At 43.6% G+C, this 20,559-nt stretch overlaps 1 protein-coding gene across 2 annotated transcripts; it reads right to left on the reverse strand.

Moving 5' to 3' along the window:
- Nucleotides 1–1,397: 1,397 nt before the first annotated feature.
- RNPEPL1 (arginyl aminopeptidase like 1) lies at nt 1,398–20,401 on the reverse strand. 2 transcript variants are annotated; one of them, XM_084529891.1, is made up of 11 exons: nt 19,553–20,400; nt 14,055–14,195; nt 13,225–13,376; nt 12,666–12,782; nt 11,590–11,825; nt 9,347–9,460; nt 8,157–8,269; nt 7,046–7,154; nt 5,381–5,608; nt 5,076–5,218; nt 1,398–4,397 (listed from the first exon to the last, which is right to left on the reverse strand). In XM_084529891.1, exons 1-11 carry the CDS (start codon nt 20,270–20,272, stop codon nt 4,125–4,127), a joined length of 2,346 nt encoding a protein of 781 aa, XP_084386017.1. In that variant the 5' UTR covers nt 20,273–20,400; the 3' UTR covers nt 1,398–4,124. The 2 variants fall into 2 exon arrangements, 1 of the variants encoding a protein (XP_084386017.1); XR_014696089.1 differs by having other exon boundaries at nt 4,260–4,397; nt 4,964–5,218; nt 19,553–20,401.
- Nucleotides 20,402–20,559: the final 158 nt, after the last annotated feature.

The raw sequence follows: 20,559 nt of genomic DNA on the forward strand, positions 1-20,559 counted from the left end.
GGGCACTTTACGCAGGTGCTTTATATTTCCTGGAGGAAAGCAGACACCAATAGGCCAAGTCCCGTTGCCATGGAAATTTAGAGTTAAAAGGGATTTGCATCCAGTTACATAGCCAGCTCATTTCCATGTGAATAAAGACTGTCCTTTGACAGAGTACTATTTGATGGTATTTTCATAATCTCTTCCCACAGTTTTGAGTTTTAATCAACCCCTTGTTCACCTCTGTCACTTGTCTTCAAATGGTGGTGGTTCAGAGCCAGGGAGACCACTAAATGGGATCTGCGGGCCCAGCATGTGTGCTTTTGCAAATGGTGACACACAGAAGTCCTTTAAATTACACAGGAGAACTCTTCCAATTCTTTGGATCCTGATAGCAGCACAAACATTTGGGAAGGCACAGGTTTAATCCCTGCAGTACTACTAGTTGTACTGCAGCTGACAGTTGTTGCTGCTGTGTCAAGAGTAGCAGCACACAATGTCCTACTGCTGCTTAATGGAGATTTTGGAGCAGCATTTTATACTTCTTCCATACCACAGAAGACTGGTATCACAGTGCTCTCTTTAGCTACTCGGAAAACAGACTTAGCCTTTAAATTGTCATTTAAATTGCATCTTCCCAACAGAAAAACAATTCTTAGAGGTTAGTGGTTTGATAAATCTCACACTGTGATTTCTACTGTGGTTTTATACACGAAGACTGATATTTTGGTCATAACAACTTTAAGCTGTTAGCAAACTATAACGATGTGTGAAAAAAAAAGTCGTGATTTATAACTGTTGAATACATTACATTATCTTTGGACAAACACAAGCAGGAAAAACAGACTGAAGAAGTGCACTTGACCTAAGGTGAATTGTGCAGTACGTGTGCTTAGTATGGATGTACTGAAGGTCCTGTGTTATCCAAAAAGGACAATGGCCAAGGTCACTGTAGTATGAGACCATGAGAAATTTTTTTTAAATAGAATTTTTGGGATGGAGTGCACAGTTAGGATGCTGTAATGTATCATGGCAGCAAAATTACAGATACAAGCTTAACAGAGTAATATATGTAGCTGTCAGGAATTACACTTAATGTATTAACCCATGTGGCTATGAGATGCTAAAAAAAAATAAATTAGCAATATTCCATTTTATTAAAGTGTACGGCTCTTCAGAACTTCTTCACAACTGATATTACTAGACCCTACACACCACCCTGCTCATGACTGCAAGGAAATAAAGTAACAGCGTTCATTTTAAAAATAAGGAGAATAACCCAATCTCTTGGCATTTGCTAAACAAAACTCTTTTGCTGTACTAAACAGATCAGAAATTAACCTAGCAAAGATAAGGACAATAATAGTATCTATTTAATCTCAGCCTAATTTGCCATTCAATGTCAAGTCTACTACAAATCAAGATAGAAAGCTGCCTGAAGCATTCATTTATTTTAGGTCAACAAAAGGAAGGCTTATCTCCAAAAACATGCTTCCAATTCCTTCTCTCTTCAAAATAAAAGTACACTCCCCGCTCACAAGAGGAGCGAAAGTACCTGAAGTAAGATGCATAGAATACTTACACATTTAATACCCAAAAAATCTTGCACCATTTCTGTGTTTCAGAGAACAAGTTGAATCAAAATAGCCATCTGACAGGATCTCACAGGGATGAAAGCAGAAACACCTACTTAAATCTTGTATCCTTTAATCAGGAAACAGTCTGTTAGGACCAGACAGCATTTCCCTGCTCTGTTTGATGCTTATGCAAACACACAGCTGATCTGATGTACTTCATTCAGTTGCAGTAACCATAGATATTTACTTTTTATTATTTTATTTTGTTAATTCTCCAACTTCTTGCTGTGCAGCTTTTAAATAGCTTCCAAACCCCACACCACTGTCCTCCAGAGAAGGACAAAATAAAGACAACATACTAAGTCACCTCTTCCAGGTATCTCTCGCAGGGACACTGAAAAATGGCTCAAAAGGCTCAACTTGTCACAAAGCTTAGTTTAATTTGACAATCATCATAAGGCATCCATGTAAATTAAAAATTCCAACCAGGGTCACATACATTCTCCCACAAAATAAAACGTGTTAAAACAGAGGCCTGGGATTCCAAGATGCTAGTGGTTACTGGGCTTGGCCAGGCTGCCGCTGCTGGCAGAGGGGTCCAGGAGACGCAGCACCAACAGTGGCAACGCAGGAAGCGGAAGGTCAGCTTGTACAAATCTCTTTCAATGGAACAACACACGAAAAGGAAAGAGATTTGTACAGAAAACATCATTCTCCATCCCTTCTGGGTAAACAAAACAGAACAAAAAAGGTAATCCCGTTCACGGAGCAAAGAGCAGAACCTGGAGTTCTGAAGCCCAGCAATGCTGAGGGCCCATTTTTGAATGGGCCCTAAAGAGGGCCCAGCACTAAAGAGGCCTGAGTTCATTATTGCTTTATCCCAGTTCAGCCCAGGCTAAGGCTATGGTGAAGTCCAAATGAATTTAAAGCCAGAAAATGCAGAACCAGTAACAGCACCTAGGTCCCCATCCACGCATGGGTGTAAACAGATTCTTTTGGTGATATCTCCCAAATTTTCCCTCTCCCTGTGCTATGCAGATCCCCATAGCAGTGCTAAAATTTGCACTAAAGTTTATAACAGATTATCTCTCACGTCTCCATTAGCTGAGCCTCTTCCAAGTGTTTCGCCTTTTAGTCAAACTAGTCCTCTATCCTGCTGATATGTCAGCTCAGAGGTGCTTGCTGGGAGCTCACCAAGAGGCACACAGTTATCCGTGCTTAAAAGAAAGGGGCACGGAGTCCAAGAACCATCACCTGTACTGTGTAACATAGCCAGCACTGCTTCACCCTCAGTGCTTTGGAGACCAAACAGCATAGATGAGAAAGTCTCTCCATCCTGCAGGCCTGGCCAGGGATCAAGAGAAACAGCACGCTGTGTGAATGAAATGGCATCTTGCCACCACCACGAGTCAGAAAACAGACTCGAGTAAAGTGAGGCTTTAAATTTTCACATCAAAAAAGAGTGCTTCCCTCAGACTATCATATGACAGGGCAACTGTTATTCAGGCAAATGTTATGCAAGGCAGCAAAATTTGAGCATGGATATCTCCAGGGTTGACTTCCAGCCCCAACATATGCTAGGGATCTTTTAAAAAATTAAATTAAAGGTCCTGTTAATTTTTTCCAAAAGGACAGAATAGAAAACACACGGTGTATCTGATGAATGCATGTGCTACACATGCTAAGACACTAACAAAGGTTGCAGCTAGACTTGTCGAAACAGTCAAAAAAAGATTTAGGCATCCAGCTAGTACCAGAATTGATGGCATTTGGGCACCTCATCTGACTTTTTTTTGAAAATTCAAGCCTACATATTTCTTTATTGCTTGTCCCATTGAGTGCAAAGGGAAAACTGTGGGGTTAACTATGGAAGGATTTCAAATCCATCATAAGGTTCCCCTGGTCTTTTATATATATAAAGCATCATTATTATTTAGCCACTTGGAGTAGGGAAATGGGGGAAAAAAGGAGCTATTTAAAATTAGTTTCTTAATCATTTGAGCATTAGTCCCCTACCTCCAAAATCACAATACCTCTGTCACAGTAAGGAGCATAACATGAAAACACATCTGCTGCCACTGAGAATTCCTGAGTGTCTTCTTTGCAGAACTTCAGTCCAAATGTCAGGATATTGGCAGCTTGACACACATACACTCCCCGGCAACATATACACAGCAAGTAGGACACGCCTCAGTGGCTTCAGACAAAACAGAAAAGAAAGAAGGAAAAAAAACACAAACAAACAAAAACCACAACCTCGGAGAAAACATCCAGAAGAGCCTCAGGAAAGAGAACTATCCACCTTTCCTGAAGAAGTAACTGCCCAGGAGTCCCTGCCTGGTATAAACCTAATCAAAACATCCAACCCACAGCTGAAGGAGATCTCTGAAGCCTGGCAGTGTCACATGCTGGATACTTGAAGGCACATTTCCTTTGTGTTTTGTGAGAGAAATCCAGTTACAGCAACACACTGCAGCTGCAGGGCTGAGGAAAAGGAGGCGACACTTGGTATCTTCCCTCTGTTCCTGTCCCTGTTTTCAAGCTTCATGGCTGACACGAGCTGGTGATCTAAGCAGACACGTTAACATCCCTGAGTGAAATGGCACCGTTTGTGGCCTCTGAGACTTTGTCCTCAAGCACCATTGCTGGTGTGTCTGTAGCGCCTGCTGTAGTGTCTATGGCAGGAAGTGGATTTAAGCCCTGTGATAAGATCTGTTGGATGGTTTTCCGTAAATTGGGGTGCAGCTGGTTTTGGGTCTGGTAAAAAACTTCTAAGGCAAAAGACTTGAGTGTGCCAGTGCAAAGGTCCTCATAAAGTGGAATTGTGTACATCCGAGACATCTGCAAAAAAGGAAAACTGGATAATACCACTCTAACAAAAGTCAAGAGGTTCAGCTCTTCTACAGCTATACTCCAACAGCCCTAAATGAATTCAGGTTGAAGACAAGCAACACATTTCTTCAAAAGATAGCTGAGTCTATTCTAGATAAGTTTAATGCAAAGTTTTATGCGAATGATAATCAAAACCCACTTGCTCTCTACAACTGAGCTATTTCAACACAAATAACAGAGCTATTTAAAAGGCCAAGGGGAAGAGGCCATAGCGAACACATGCATTAACCTTTTGCTCCTGCACGATAAAAACCACTGAAAGGAATTTGATGAGCCCTAGCCTTGCTTGAAGTGTAAATATTCAAACAATCACATGATTTAGTATTGTGAAAATTTCTGCTCTGGAAAAGCCAGGGCTGCTGTAAAGCAATGCAAAAATGCACTGGGCAGAGCTGGGACAAGGGTATGAGTTAGGCTAGAAAAGCACAGACTATCTGTAGGCATTTCAGATTACATCTGCCCGTTCCTCCCCACCCGCTAGCAGGTGAGCCATGCTCGGCCCCTTCGCTACACACCTGGTCTACACTTGGCCAGGAAGCAGAAGTTCCAAGGTCTTTCACGTCGCATGTCTCATGCACATGTCTCATGCACTGAGAGGTGCAGTGATTTTAATCCAGCACTTAGTACCTGGTTTTCCAAGAAGCGACGAACTTTGTAAAGGTCTGGGTAGTAGTCATTGCGGACTACAATCTGCAACCAGCGGATGCGGATTTCTGCGTTCATGGAGTCCAGCTGAGAGGAGTAACACTCCGAAAGCTTTTTTATCACCTCTGAAGAGAGCACATACACAGAGGAAAAAACTATGACCTGTTTTGTCAAGTTCGAGGGTCATCGGACAATAATGAATGGTAAGATCAAGGTGGGGTGGGGCTCTTTAGAATTCAATTTGTCATTCCAGGAATGCTCTTCTGCTTCCCTTACAGAGTACTCACCATGTGGCAGCGGTGACCCATCCAGCAACCTGTCCAAGAAAAGCACGGTTTGGAACGTTCTCCATTTAGTGAGGTCAACGCTGCTGGCAGCAGCAGCAGAGTCCAGAGGCTCAGTGGTCCAGAGTTTGAAGAGCGTCTCCACCGGTCTGGTCAGACTGGATCCCTGAGATAAGTCCGGCTCAGCTAACGGAGGTCCTGTAGCGTTGAGCCAACGTTCAAACTCCAGTCCTGGAATGAGGAGCACCAAAAATGTCGAGCAGGACTCTCTGCAGATGGCTTGGCTGTCTCAAGGTTCAGGACTGCTTCTAGCACAGTTAAGAGAGGTTCTAACAATAGCAAATCAGACCAACCCGTAGTTACAGTGACATAACAGTCCTAGCAGTCTCATCAGGCTAGCCTATGCTACATCTGGAAGAGGGCCAGCAACACCTCTGCCAAATTTAACCACGAGTCTTCTAGAGCTCAGCGTTGCAGTAAGTAAATAAAAGAGACACACATGCTCTTAAGACAGACAGGCCAACAAGTATCTATGATCAAATTGTGTTCTAACGTAAGATTTTCTGTGCATTTCTCATTCCCAGAATTTTGAGGAATACTGAAGAACATGGGGAAAATCTGCTTCATTAAAAAAGGAGGTGAGGGTTGACTGAACCCCCCTCCTGCCCATCAGCAAGAAAAAGTAATTTTAAATTTGTTTATACAATCAATAACTAAACCCAAACCAAGTTTCTCCACAAACAGCAGAGCTAACAGAGCTTGGTTTCCCAAAGAGCTCTTCCCCATTACCCTCTACCACCTCAGCACTTTCCTAACCCTTGGCAATACTTCTAGTTCCACACCATCTACCCTAAAACTCCCCTCTCCCGCAGCCCCTGAGTACTAGTCAGGCAATAGTTGCCACATGTTGTGGTTACCTCACTAGCCAACCAGTTGGCCAAATTAAACAAAAAACTGCTGAGCTCATGCTGCAGCTTTTCCCACAGTAAGATCACTCGTGTTCACCTCTCTGCTGCCAGTTTTCACAAAGACCATTGGACCTCAGCCTTATAAAGAGCTGTACTCTACTGCCAGTTTGGTTTAAACTTACCACTGGGTTCAATAATTACTTACAAGGAAGGATACACAGCAGAATAATGTAAGTCTCAGTTCTTTAAGCAAGCAGTCTAGCAAGCACCTAGTAGACTACAGACCTTTATAAATCCACCAACAGATATAAGGAGAAGATTTTAAAGGAGGATGAAATCTTATCAAAGAGATTATATATTCGTGAATGACTTTGCAAAACGTTACAGTTCACAAAGCACGTTTTCTGTATTTAAATTAAATTTCAAAGTATGGTCGCCTTTTCCTTGCAATTAAGTATTTGTTATTCTCGTATGCACTGATCACTCAGCAATGTGAAAAGATGAGCTGAGAAACCACTGAGGACCACTCAGACAATTAATGCCAAAATTGTAAGCCATATAAGACATTCTCATTCCCAGCACAGAGGGGGTTGACAGTAAGTCATCACAGCCATTTGTACCCCAAACCTCTGGCTGTTGCCAAAGTGTTTTGTTTGCCTCAACCTTAGCATTTGCTTACATGTCCTCCAAGCCAAGCACAAAATTTATTATCCAGACTTTTTACAGTTTTTTACAGTTAACTAACTAAACTCCATCCTACCTGCTTTGCTCTCAACACATTGCTCTTTCAGCTCTGGAAAAAAATTCAGGAAGGAATCCAGAAGATCTTGAGCCACAACACTGGTAAATTTGTACTTCTCAATGTAGGCCTGAAACAGTAAAAAGGATGAATTATGGTGAGGAGAAAGATAGCTTCTTTTTGTTAAATAACCACTATATACAATTTAAAAAAAAAAAAAAAAAAAAAAAAGATAAGTGAGGACAAGTACTTGGAAGGGTGAATGACAGTTTAAAAAGTACATATCATAATAAGCACAAAAAATACTTTCCACCTCCCTCCCAAATAAGGAAAGCACCATAACAATAATAATAATAAAAAAAAAAAAAAAAAAAAAAAGGTAGCTGCAAAGACATTGACAGCTGAGTTTGGGGTTTGTGTTTTTTTTTTTTTTTTTTTTTTTCTGATACAATCATAAATACATTAACATATCAAAGGCAGGAAGGTTTCCTCATGTTCACACATGTGAAAAGTTAGAACAGCTGGCTACTGTCTGATTCACTAAGATTATGGACTAAATCATACTTATGTAACTATACATGAAAAAAAGATCGAATGGGGCATGGTTGGGAAGGAGTTGAAAAAAATGTATGCATCGAAAAGAGAAAAGCAATGAGCTGTGTCACTTTTCAAAAACAGATCAATAGCTCACATAAGTATTACAAATGTGTTCCGAGACAACAAACTTGCCCCAATATAGGAAACAATGCCCTTTGCAATTCTGACTGGAAAAAAAAAAGAAGCTGATACCTTTTAGTAGCGAATGATGTCACATCTTTCCAGTCATTGATAATCTGTGCTGAACAGCTTTCTAATTATTTGGAGCACAGGAAGGAGGTAACAAAAATAAATAGCTACTTTGTATTTGGCACCTCCTAAACTCACAATCTGAGATGAAAGAAGAGCATGAGCACATTCACTTATGAGAATCAAGAAAAACCTGTTAATCATCTAGGATGGCAGAAGGGGCCACCCACTCCTCCATCTCAGACACCCTTGCATTCATTACCCCTATCAATTAGCCACAGTAACAAAACATGGAAAAAAAAGCAGCTATAAATCTTAAGAGAAACATATGTATATGCACACTAACTCTTAGGAAGGAGTCAAAGTGTCTTGGGTCACCACAGAGCTGGGACAGGTAGTACACAAAGCAGTAGCCTTTCTCATAGGTGAAGAGGTTCATTAAATTACTAGGATTTACACCTGAAAGGAGAAACAACAACGTTATAAGACACTATGCAACGAGAACACAAATTCCAACTGGTCTAAATGTCTCTACTCCTCAGCGATCTCAGAGTAAACACGCAGTGACTTAAAAACAGAACAAGCCTGATCTCAGTACATTTAATTTACGGCAGTAAATTAACAGAAGCAGTCCAAGTGTACAGGCTGGAAAAAAAAAGCAATTATTGTAAGCTAGGTATTAATTCCACATGAAACAAGTCACTTCAAATTAGAGGACTAAAAAACTTTTTTTTTTCCCAGTGTCAAGCTCGGGTTTTTATCACCGTGCTACACATTTTCAAATATATCAATGTAAAGTAAGCACTACTTGTTCCTTTTCTGACACTTCCAATGCAGTTTTCCATTCCATTCGGTTCCGATAATACCTCTACTTGCATTTTAGGTTGGCCTGTGTATCATCTAGACTAAAGACTGCTTCACATCTCCAGCGATCAGGATAAAACTCAAGAACTAACAGTACTGCACTCCATCACCATTTATCTATCTCAGGTGATAATCAAACAGCCTCTAACAGTCAGTGCATAACTCACTCAGGAGACCAAGTATATGTTTATCTGTATGCTTATGCATGCACATGCAGTTCTTACGCAAACACACAAAAAGCAGAAGATTTAATAGCACAGAATTAGATGTTTCCAAGTATTTTCCATTACAAACTATTTAATTTTACAGCTTCAGAAGCTCAAAGCCCTGAAGCTTTCAAGGCAGAAGTTTTTCATACTTGGTTTCTGCCCAGTGAATCTGTTCTGTTTAAGAACAGAACAATCTTTATAAAGATGAGTTAACCAATTTTGAAGAAAACCTCAATTTAAGTTTCTTTATTTACATTTAGATTGGTTTACAAGCCAGTCTTTTTTTTTTCTTTTAAAATACCTTTTAGTATTCCCTTTCTTTCCCTTTTATATGCTAAAAGGAATACTAAAGGTATTCCCTTTAGAAAGGGAAGACTAAAAACTAGTGTTTTTTGGGCCTGTATTCCAGCATCCAGCAAAATATCCAGACATTTTGCATAGCAGCTTCAGCCACAAGCAATACCTGGCTCCAGTTTAACCTGAAGCTTGCTGACCGGGTTGTCTTCTCCGAGGAGCTTCATCTGTCTGTGGAGAGCATCAAGGCGGAACGCAGTCTCCAGGCATGTGAAGGCAGCTCCTGCCCCAGACAGAAACACATTAGTTGTGGGACAGTGACTGCAGAACTAGCACACACACAAAGTAAAGGTGACTGGAGGTGTAAGAGACAACAGCAGTACAGAATCACAGTAATCTAACATCATAGGAACTTGCGTGAAAAATTCCTTGCAATTTGTAATGAAAGTCAGAGCCTAAACCAGTACATTTACTGATTTTGATTACGCAGAAAGCTGAACTGAAAAATAAAGCAGCATGCTTTAAAACGATGCTGAAGTTTAAAGCCCTGACACCACCTTATCAGCCCTTGCAAGATGAGCAGAAGAGCATTGGAATAACTACTGTATTGGTAACTATCAAGGAGTGACCAAGTGCTACAAAAAAGTAACGTCACGGGTAGAACAGTAGATATATAATTCCATATCCAGTGCCAAGAATATTACTGAATGAATGATATTACTGAGTGAATGTCACCTCCTGGGTGAAAACAGAAAAGGATTAGATTTAGCTAGCATATTAAAGATCCCGTGGATCTTTCTGAAGCTTTATTTAGCACCCTAGCCATATTGTATCATACAGTTTTCACCTTCCACTCAGCAGGACTTCTTTTATAGCTGCAGCAGGGTAGGCTACTCTTCTATCTAGCTGCAACGTAGAGCATTCCACGCTTTCATGCCAAACTAGCTGCATTACACTGGCAAGTCAAGAAATCTTTCCTATGCCTTTGCAGATGTGTAACGCTGTGGAAAATAGATTCTCACATTCAGCAGATACTTAACATCTAGGGCCATTAACACTTTAGCTTTCTTTCCTAAATCTTAACTTCAACAACAGTGCTTGTTACGTAGATTCAATCTCAAAGTCTCAGTGTATACATAGGAATCTGATATAAACACACTAAAAATTAAGAACCAGGACAATTCTGGAAGACAGATGAATCTACACTAGCAGAGAAAGGGGGTGGATGTGCTTCACAGGAGAAAACAAGAATCCTGCAGGACAGCTAGTGTTTAAGGCAATTACTTCAAGCTGCAAACAGGGAGGAGGATTAAGCAAGATCCAAGAGGTGTGGTGGTCATTGGACTCCAATTTCTGTAAACAATGTCATTACGAAAACGCCTTTTTATTAACAGCAGAAGATATGCCAGAAATGATGTCAGAAATGGCAAGATTTAGATCAGAGGTTTGTCCTTGAAACAAAACAGAATGCAAAAAGAGCTTTTTAAGGAGCAGCGCAAGGAAAGGCATTTCTTACTTTCCTGAACAACTGCTTCTTGGAACAACCAATCCTAAATTTCAAGAGACTACAAACAAGGACCTTGTCTTAGTTCAGAAAGATGAACTAAGATGGGACAGAGAAAGAGGTCAGCATCTTATGACCAATTCGTATCATTGCCATGTGTTATATAACATGACATGTTAGAACAGTCCTAGCCACTGAGAGTTACTGAGCATAAAACAGCTTTTAAAGACAGACACTGCACATAGCAACATCTCCATAGATGCTAAGATGTAAATCTTGCTGCCAAGATTTACAGAGGAAAAAATAAAAGCAATAGGAATGTTTTATTACTTATGTATTCTAAGGACAGTACCATACAATTGACCCATGAAATTTGCTGATAAAAGCGGCCAAAGGTGAGGCTCTATGGATCTACACAAAGCCTCAAACAGACAGCTCTGTAGGTATATATTTTCTTTGATAAGGGCTATTACCTCACTCTTTCCAGCAGTAGCTAACTACTAACTGACCAGAATTAAACATAGTTGTTTAGAGGACAGTTACCATAATAAATTTTTTTACTTCTCTGATGTAACCGCTGCTCACCTTGGTCTGACAGGCGAACCCCTGCCTGGTACACAACGGCAGTGCCAAAGTTCCTACAGATCTCCTTCAAGCCTTGTGCTAACACACACCTCATCCAAACTTCCTGTTACTGTATCAAGTATTTATTCATCCCAAAGCCAAGAAAACCTCAGACTGTAAGCATCCAAGATGTTCAAAGCAAAGTTTGGGCCACTTATGTTCCAGAATAACAACACAATACAGTTCCCAACAGCTTTTTGAGCTCCCAAGGCAAATATTTCATTCAGCCAGTTCTCAATTATTAGTTAGACACATCACAAAGAAAAGCATCTCTGCAGCTATACCATAGGTCTCGGTGGTGATCCGTCGCTGCGCGTATGTGGCCAGTCCCTCGCTCAGCCACATCTCCTCCCACGTAGCATTGGTGACTGCATTTCCAAACCAGCTGTGGGCAACTTCGTGAATGACATCAATGATTAAGAACTCATCGCTCTCCAGAATGGAAGAAATGATGAAAGTCAGGCATGGGTTTTCCATGGCAACAATGGGGAAGGATGGAGGAAGAAAAACAATGTCATATCTAAAATTACAGAGAGAGAGGAGAGAAAAGAGAAAGGAAGAAGAGAGGTAAATTGCAGCTATTTCAAAAGACATACACACAAACATATTTTCCCCCTTACAGAAAGCTCTAAGAGTTTTTGTGATTCCAGGAACCAGCTTTCTAAACCAGAGATGCCGAATTCTTCTGATCAGGGAATCACAGACTTTGATTTTGTTGACCAAAAAGCTGCTCAGGTTTGGACATAAGGCTAGACAGTCTTTCCACGTGCAGCAGATCCTGCACTTCCCAGAAGCATTATGCTCCCTTCACACATGCAAACTCATCACAAGTTGTGTATCTGATAGCCAGAACCACTATGTTTACATACACTACCCACATATACAAATAAATCTTTACCCCAGAGGCTTCCAGGAAAGAGAGAGCTTGGGAAGCTGCTGAGTGAATGAGCTGATTTCATGTGCCTGCGGTGTCAGCAAAGTGACACTAGTCCCTCTGCTTCAGAACATAACAATACTATTTGTTTTGTTTCCTGATTTTCTTCACCAATGAACAGCACTGGCACACGACACTGGGTCTTGTTCTCAGACCATTTCAAACAACATTTGGTGGGTTAACAACAACACTTTCTTCCTGATTACCTTTAGTGAATAAATATAGGAAGCCTTTGTAAACATCTTCAGTTCAAAGAATGAAAATATTCTCTCGAAAACACTTTCTTTTAATGCACAGCACAGCTTAACTTCATAAACTATTAATGTTATTTTTTGGGGCTAAGACTCTCAATAAGTCTGTAATGAGTGAGGTTTTCAGCATCCTCAGGATTACATTACACTTTCCTGGGAGACTTAATAAACTCACCTCCCCCAAATATATGGCCCGTACAGACTCTCTGCAGCAGTCAACCAGCGCTCCACCATGCCAGAAAGCTTGCTGATGGCTGTTGGCAGCAGGCAAGGCTCTGCCCACACTCTGCTCCTGTCAGAAAACAGAAAACATCAGGTGATACTTTAACAAACTGAATTATCTCTTAGAAAGAATAGCCTGCCTTCTCACCAGGTTTCCATTTATGGTCATAGTGCTAAAAGGTCTCACATCAAACTGAGGCCTTCCTAGGTCATCTGTCTCTGGATACATGGTAAAAGATGATCAAAGATCCCTTAAAACACCTTAAGGCAATGAAGCAAGTAGCTGCAATGGTTACTGGGGACAATAGGAAACATTTATGGAAGAGGAAAATACCTTTCTGAGCACAATGCCATGAAGTTCTTTACACCCAGCTAAAAGCTCAAGCTCTGAATGCTCACAGCTTATGGCCCCCACCATTCCCTTACTGATGACTTAAAGAATTTACTGAATGTAATGTGAAGCACATTACACAGAGCCACAAAAGGAAAAATCAGCTTGCTGTAAATCTTACCTTGGACCTATGTCTGCATGTATAAGGTCTCCTGCCACCAGGGCCACCAGATAGGCAGGAACAGGGTATTCCATGTAAAACTGATAGACACCTTCATCTTCTAAGTAGGTGCTTTGAGTGGCACTCATCAACACCTGCATGCCTGCTGGAGCCTGAAAGATCAACATCACACACACCAACTGACTAAATGGCCAAGGCTGAAGAACTACACCACAGATCTCATTGTTTTTAATGTACGTCTTTTTTTGTTATAGACCAGAAAATCAGTCATTTAGAAACCATGGAAAATAGAAGATTTCTGATTTTTCTTTTTTTGTACCACAATCTACACATGCCATGAAAACATACCAACCAAAAATATTACTGCTCTTATATTTCATGGGTACTTAGGCCAACTGTATGCCTGCCCCAAAAGTGCCCACGTATCAAATGATGCCGTCTACAAAAAATGCAACGTTATTTGATGCTGCTTTCATAAAACTGTGTTTTTTCCTTTTGAGAATCAATTAAATACAGTTGGGTATTATCACCAGTAACCACTATTGGAAGTAACAAACCAAATTCTCTCATTACCCATGTCATGGTTGCTCTTTCAGTGTGGAGTACTGGGAATGAAAGACTTAAGTGTGACAGGCAGAGTTGCTTTGTGGCAGTACTCTGACTCTATTTCAAGAACCAGAACGTGGGATCTAAAAAATCCCCTATTTTTTATAATATGTAATGTCATAATGTATGTTTTATATCATATATACAAGCACAATGTCACAATGCTTTCACAAGTTAAGAGCAGCTAATTGCTCCACTAACTATTTTACCAATTTGTCCCTTACCTTGACAGTAGCTGAATAAGTGCATTTCACTGCTGGTGTGTCAAAGCAGGGGAAGAAAGAGCGGTTACACACCGAGTGGCCCTGCGTGAAGACAAATGGCTTGGCATTGCCATACGTCAGTTCTGGATCCAGCCACCAGATCTGTTGGAACATGATGTGAAGAAGAGATGAGGGAAGAGAAAAAAAAAAAAAAAAATCACACAGCTGAACTGTCAGGAAACAAAATCTGAAATCAAGAGGATTGTGGTGGAGGAGAAGCTCCCCAGCTGTTTGGCTCCCCAGATGCATGCCTAGCACAGGGCACATTTCCATTTCTAACAGAACAGCTTTCTACCACTGTTTATTTGCCATGGCTGCTCAGAGTAGTTTCTCACTGTGTCAGTTGCACACTGAGTAGTATCAGGGAACACTGAGTCTTCCAGCCATTCACTGTTCCCGTTATATTGATTTGCTTGGTTAATAACAAGTCCCTAGCAAACAGCCACACCACCCGCTTCTCAGAGGGAGTGCCCTGAGTACCTTCGTGTTGTCGTTCAACATCAACAGGAATAGTAGGGGCCAGGTAGTGCAAGCAAAAAAATAAAATCAAATAAATAAAAAAAACTGAGGCTGAACAGTGTACACAACATTATCTCTGACCCTGACACTGCCCTGCTGGCTGAAGCATCAAACATTTTGACACTATGGGAAAGAGTCAGTATATGTAAGAAACATCTGGTCAATGACACTGGAGGCCTCTTTCTACAGAGTGGATAAGGAGATTCTGGGTGGTCACACACACAAAAAAAAAAACCTCCACTGAGCATGTCAATTTTCAGTATCAAACAGCAAATAAATCATGAGTCAGACCCCAGCGAATCATTAGAACATGTTAAGAACGATATGAAAAAGCACAGTTATTTGCCTTTTGGGTTTTTCCATTTCAAATGTAATGTTTATGCTTTCGCATGCTCCCTGCCTCCAACTTTGAAGTGTAAGAACAATTTTAAATAAGGATTTTCTTGTAATCCTAGAACTCTGGAGCTGAACTTTTACGGAAAATATCAAATATTGTGAAACTTGCAATAAAGTTGGAACCACTTGAAGTCTTGGGAACAGTCAAGCGCAAGGAATAAAGCTTCTGAGTCTGCTGAATGCTCAGATCAAAGCAACCAATAAATCTGAATTCAGGGAACAGCAGTTAGTGCAGACACTGGTTCATTTCTGGTCATCAAGAGAATGAAATGAAGTACTTACAGAAGAGAAGTCCATGTATTATGTGCCCTGATTTTAATGGCATATTACAATTCTGTCTCCTAGTTAACCTCTCTGTTTCCTGGAAGGCAAAGTTTTCTCTCTCCCCCTCTGTCCTGTAAGATTATTCTTTGTTATCTTGTACCTTGCCTTTTGAATCTTCTATACTGATGCAAACATGTTGCTCTCCCAAATTATCCACTTCAGCAGAACCCCAGGGGACCAGGGAAAGGCAAGGCAAGGCAAGATGCTGTCAGCAGCATTCATTTATTCATATAGAGCTTCACACTTCCACTGCTAAATGTGGAAGTGTGTATTTTTGGGCAGGAGGCATTACAAAATGTAAAACTATCTAAAAGTAAAATTAATCTCAGAGCAGCAGTCTCATCTTAGGATTTAAGATCACCCCTTCTGTTTCAAGCCTGTTGGGCCAAAGAGATGGCTGTGTACAGCCTGGCTGTGAGACTTTTTATCAAGGGCTGTGCGACTCTTCACATCCGTGTGCTGTGTTTTGGTGGATCACCAGCCAAATCCTGAGGCTGTGGCTGAGGTGTGCTTCACACCTCCTGCTTCCCACTCCATGGGTACCTACATGCCATGGCAATGAGGATCTTCTCTGCGATACAACACTGTGGAACTGGGAACAGCTATTCCAGAAGGCATTTCAGGACAAACGCCTCATTAAAACCCATAGTTTGAAACTAAAAGCTTCCCCCACCAGGGAGGAATCCAGGAAGAAGCCTCAGAAAGTAAATTTTTAAAGAGCTGTCCTGATGTCAACTTCTACAAACGCTCCTCCTATCGGCTATTTGTGGGCTCGTATCACAAAAAGCCTGACTTACAATGTTGGCCTCGCTGAAGAGCCTCACCTTCAAAAGGTTTTGCTTCCTCTGCTTTTTGAGAGACTGTAAAGGCTAACAGAGAAAAGAGGGAGATAAGACACCACTAGAACTAAGCTATAACACTAGAGTAGGGTGGAAAAAAGGTTGACAGGCAATGTCTTTAGGGCAGAGAGAGATAAGGGGAAGTTCCCCTGACCAGCGCAGGAAGAAAACATAAGCAGGAAGCAAAGGGGAACTGAGAAGTTAATTCTTGTTTACAAGAAACTCCATAAATTAATGACAAGTTCTTTTCAACTAGTCTCCCTTTATTTGACATTTGGTTGAAGTTAAATGAAGCACCAGCCCCACAGGCCAAAAGGAAAAAACGTTTGCAGAGGATGAAGTATTTTTTTCCCCTGTTTCCTAATGTCTGCAGCCACACGGCAATCCTCCGTCTCTCTTTCCAGATGCACTTGGAACAATGATGAAAGTTATCCTGAAACAATATAAATAGATCTGTAATATAAATAGACCGGGCTGTGCTGCAGGACAGAGGCAGGACGGGGGGAAAATGAGCAGAAGCAGCTCCCAGAAAGGAGCGCAGGCAGCAGGGCACTGCTGGGGGCAGGGAGCTGGAGCAGGGTATGGGGCAGAGCGCTATACACAACCCCATTTACTCTACATCCAAATTTTCCCTGTGCTCCCCTTAGGAAAATTAAGTGACAGCATCACAGCGCTCACCACCTTTACCTAGCTTCTCATCTGTACAGCAGAGAGGCTGCTTCACTCATTAAAGCTGTTCTTATGGAGCATTTCATGTAACAGCTGCAGCCTGGATCCTCTGCCCAACAGAGGCTGAGGGCAGAGGGTTTCCCCCTGCCCACACACTGCGGAGCAGCTCATGGCTCTTAATGCCAGAACAGAGCAGGGTTTGCTTGTAAGGCTCTTGTGGAAAGGACAGCACTGGTGTTAACGTGTGCACTGCAAAATAGGAGGTATAGCAGAGTGGGTATGAGACAGGCATAGATTTTTCTCAAGGGAAAGAGAACGAAAATCTTACAAAAGACTATCTGTAGAACCAAGAAGTAAGGTTGAGTGAAAAGAAGGGAAGGAAGAGCTGAACTGCTTTCCCTGATACACCTGAGCATCATGCCTTCAGCCTACACCATGAGATACACGGTGTTCATGACGGTCTTGCTTCTGAAATGAAAAGGTGAGGTCCAGAGCATACGGCCTCCAACAGCACAGGGAGCTGGAACGCCCTGCGAAAGGCAGCTTTAATCTCTCAGCTGTCTCCCAGTGTCCATCAAACACCCAGAGCTCTTGGCTCCTTCCTCCACACGAGGAATAATGGGACAGTCAACTAACATATCCAGATGGCTCAAAGCGAGCATATCAAGGCAACAGGTTTCCAATTTTAAACAGGCTACTGTCTGTCCTGGCAACCTCACTGCCAACACGCCCGGGCTGCACTGAAACATGAATTTACTGCTTTATAGGTCCCAGGAGCACACTAAAGTCCTGCAGAAAATAAACGCTGACACAAAAAGATTATACTCAGAGAAAGGCCACGGAAAATAGAACTTTGGAAAGAGGGAGGTCTAATGCTGTGAAGCTGCACAGAGAAAAGGGACCACAAAGAAACACCCTAGGGATGAGAATAAGTGAGCTCACCCTCACCCATAGGGGTTACTCACACCCATCTCTTAAAGGCTAGGCTGAAAAACAGCAGTGACAGACAGCACCACCACCGTACCAAGTGACTGTGGTGCTAAAAAGATAGCTCAAAAGAAACATGAGGGGCTGGAACAGGTGCTGCTTGAGGACAAATATTTCGCCAGCCAAAATCTACAATAGAGAGGAAGCTAGGAAATGTGGTACAATTTGTGTCAGAAGCGCAGGCTAGTCTAAAATAAAAGCATCTGTTCAAGAGGAGGAAAGTGTGTTATCACGCACTATGGGAGGTATGGCTCAGCCAGACTGAGGATGATCACAGAGCACACAGCAACATCAAATTAGTTTTAGAGCCTTCCTACCCTAAGTAAGGCATAGAGCAGACAAAACAAATCTTGAAAAATAAAATTAAAGAGCAGGATTTTCTGAGTGTACTGTGGGCCCTGAAAGACATCTCTTATGTATCTCTTCGGAGCACAGGCACTACAGCACAGTGCTGTACAAAGAAGTACCAAGACACCGCTCCAGAGGTGAAAGAGAATGCTATCCTCAGGTACAAGTGGGTTACAATTTGAAGTGCACTCGATTTTCATCTCATTTTTCCATGTTAGGGAAGGGCCAGCATGCTAAAAGGTCAACATATTAAAGAAGGAAGCTTCTGTCAATAAAATCCTTCACATACAACTCACTGTCCAGAGCGAGGCAACACACTAAGCCTACCAGACAGTTAAGGATTAAGTTACTCTCTCAAGTTTCAGTCTAGGAGTAAAATCAGATCCGAAGAAGATCCATCAAACTTGTTCTCTCCAGCAACATGTTCCTTTTTGTAAAGTTGTGGCCTAGTACATACTTGCTCCTGGATTATGTTGCATGCTGGCAACACACTCAGGTCTTGATAAACAAATTGCGATAGTCAGATATATCTCTGCATGTACTCATTTTGACCAATGCAACAGCAACACCAAACCAGCAGGCTGATAGCCTGTCCTGCTAGGTAAGACGGAGGCATCCAAGCTGCAAGACCCTCATAAAGCCGTTCCTTTTGGAAATAGGTTTTGATCATATGGACCATGAATCTTTCTCACTAGATTTCAAAACAGTACAGGCTACAGAGCAACTGTAGGATTGTTGTTTCAGTGGTAATTGATCTATTTTCACTGTCATAACTTCCCAAAAACACAAGATGTGCCAGACAGCAGCTAGAAGGCCAGGAGCGAGCCACTTCTGAACACTGGGGGACTCAAAAAAGGGAGAGAATTCACAAAACCTCCTGATTCTGAAGGAGAGAGAAACCCAGGGACAGGCAAGCACCTCGCATGGCCCCGTTGGGCCACTCCTCATCCCTTGTCCAGGGGTGACCTGGAGGAACGAGCAGCATCTCCCTCCACACCTCCAGCCTCACCGTGGCCGGTGAGAATACAAACCTGTGGGTGCAAGGCCTGACTCTGTAGGCATCTAGCAAAAACTAATACAAAAACCACCACAGAAAGACTTAGCTGCAGGTTACACAGGACGTGGTTTAGCAGGTGACATTGGCAGCAGGGTGATGGTTGGACCTGATGATGTTGGAGCTCTTTCCTAGCCTGGCCCAGATGGTGTTGGAGCTCTTTCCTAGCCTTAATGACATGAGGTGTCCTGATGAACTCGGACAAGAGTTCAAGGAGGGGGAGAAGAGAGTTATAAGAACAGCGAAGCCCCCACTATGGGGAGCAGGGCTTCTCCCCAGCCTCCCCACCACCCTTTTCCCTCAGGGGGGGCCCCGTTACTCACAGCAGGGCCGTCAGCCGTGGTGTATCGGACGATGACCTGGAAGGGCTGGTGGGGCTGGAGGGCAGCGGGCAGCGAGAGCGTGAGGGCCGAGCCGTAGTCGGTGAAGGGATCCACTCTGAAACCCAACGGGCAGGCGGCGGCCGGAGGCTGCGCGAAGACGGGCAACGGCGGAGGGGGCTCGACGGCGGGCGGGGGGCTACCGGGAGGGTCCCCGAGGGGATCCCCGGGGGGAGCGGCGATGCAGGGAGCCGAGAGGAAGGTGGCGGTGGCCGGAGGGTTGGCGGAGCAGGGAGGCGGCGGCGGAGGGCAGGGAGGCGGCGGAGGCGGCGGTGGAGGCGGCGGAGGAGGAGGCGGCGGAGCCGGGGAGGCCTCGGAGGGGGAGAAGGAGAAGGAGCAGGGCGCTTCTCCGAGCGGAGCCCGGCGGTAGGAGGCCGAGAGGACCCTCAGGGCCGGGTGGACGTCCAGCACCAGGGAGCTGGGCTGGGGGCGCAGGGCGCAGAGCTCCAGCACCAGGCAGCCCGCCAGCGCCCGCGCCTCGGGCCGCAGCTCCAGCCCCAGGTGCAGGTGGCGGAGGCCGAAGAGCTGCGAGCTGGAAGCCGAAGCCACGTCCGGGGGAGGCTCGGGAGGAGGCTCGGGAGGTGCCGGTGGAGCCTCCGGACCGGCGGCGGAACCTTTGCGGCAGCAGCAAAGGCCGGGAGGCCGCGGAGCCGGAGCCGCCATGGAGCGGTGGAGGAGGAGGAAGAGGAGGAAGAAGAAGAAGGAGAAGAAGGAGGAGGAGGAGGAGGAGGAGGCCGGTGCTATGTGAAATCCATGGGCAGGGCGGGCAGGGGGGGGAGGCACAGCGGCCGGAGAGACCGGGGCGGGGAAGGGAAGGGAGGGGAAGGGAAGGGGCCGAGGGGAGCGCGCAGGGCCCGGGCCCGGAGCTGGCGGAGCTGGGGCTCGGCCGCCGGGCGGCGAGGAGCCGGCGGGGGGCGCCCGAGGCCGGCCCCGCCCCGGACACCGGCTGC

The sequence above is a fragment of the Aythya ferina genome, assembly GCF_964211825.1.
Source record: "Aythya ferina genome assembly, chromosome: 9".
NCBI classification, from domain to species: domain Eukaryota; kingdom Metazoa; phylum Chordata; class Aves; order Anseriformes; family Anatidae; genus Aythya; species Aythya ferina.

Coding starts and splice junctions, on each gene's coding strand:
- RNPEPL1 (XM_084529891.1), bottom strand. CDS start 20,272: ATGGCGGCTCCGGCTCCGCGGCCTCCCGGCCTTTGCTGCTGCCGCAAA. Junction 9,461..11,589: donor GATCACCACCGAGACCTATG/GTATAGCTGCAG, acceptor TGTCTGGGGCAG/GAGCTGCCTTCACATGCCTG. Junction 5,609..7,045: donor ATGTGTTGAGAGCAAAGCAG/GTAGGATGGAGT, acceptor TCCTCATTCCAG/GACTGGAGTTTGAACGTTGG.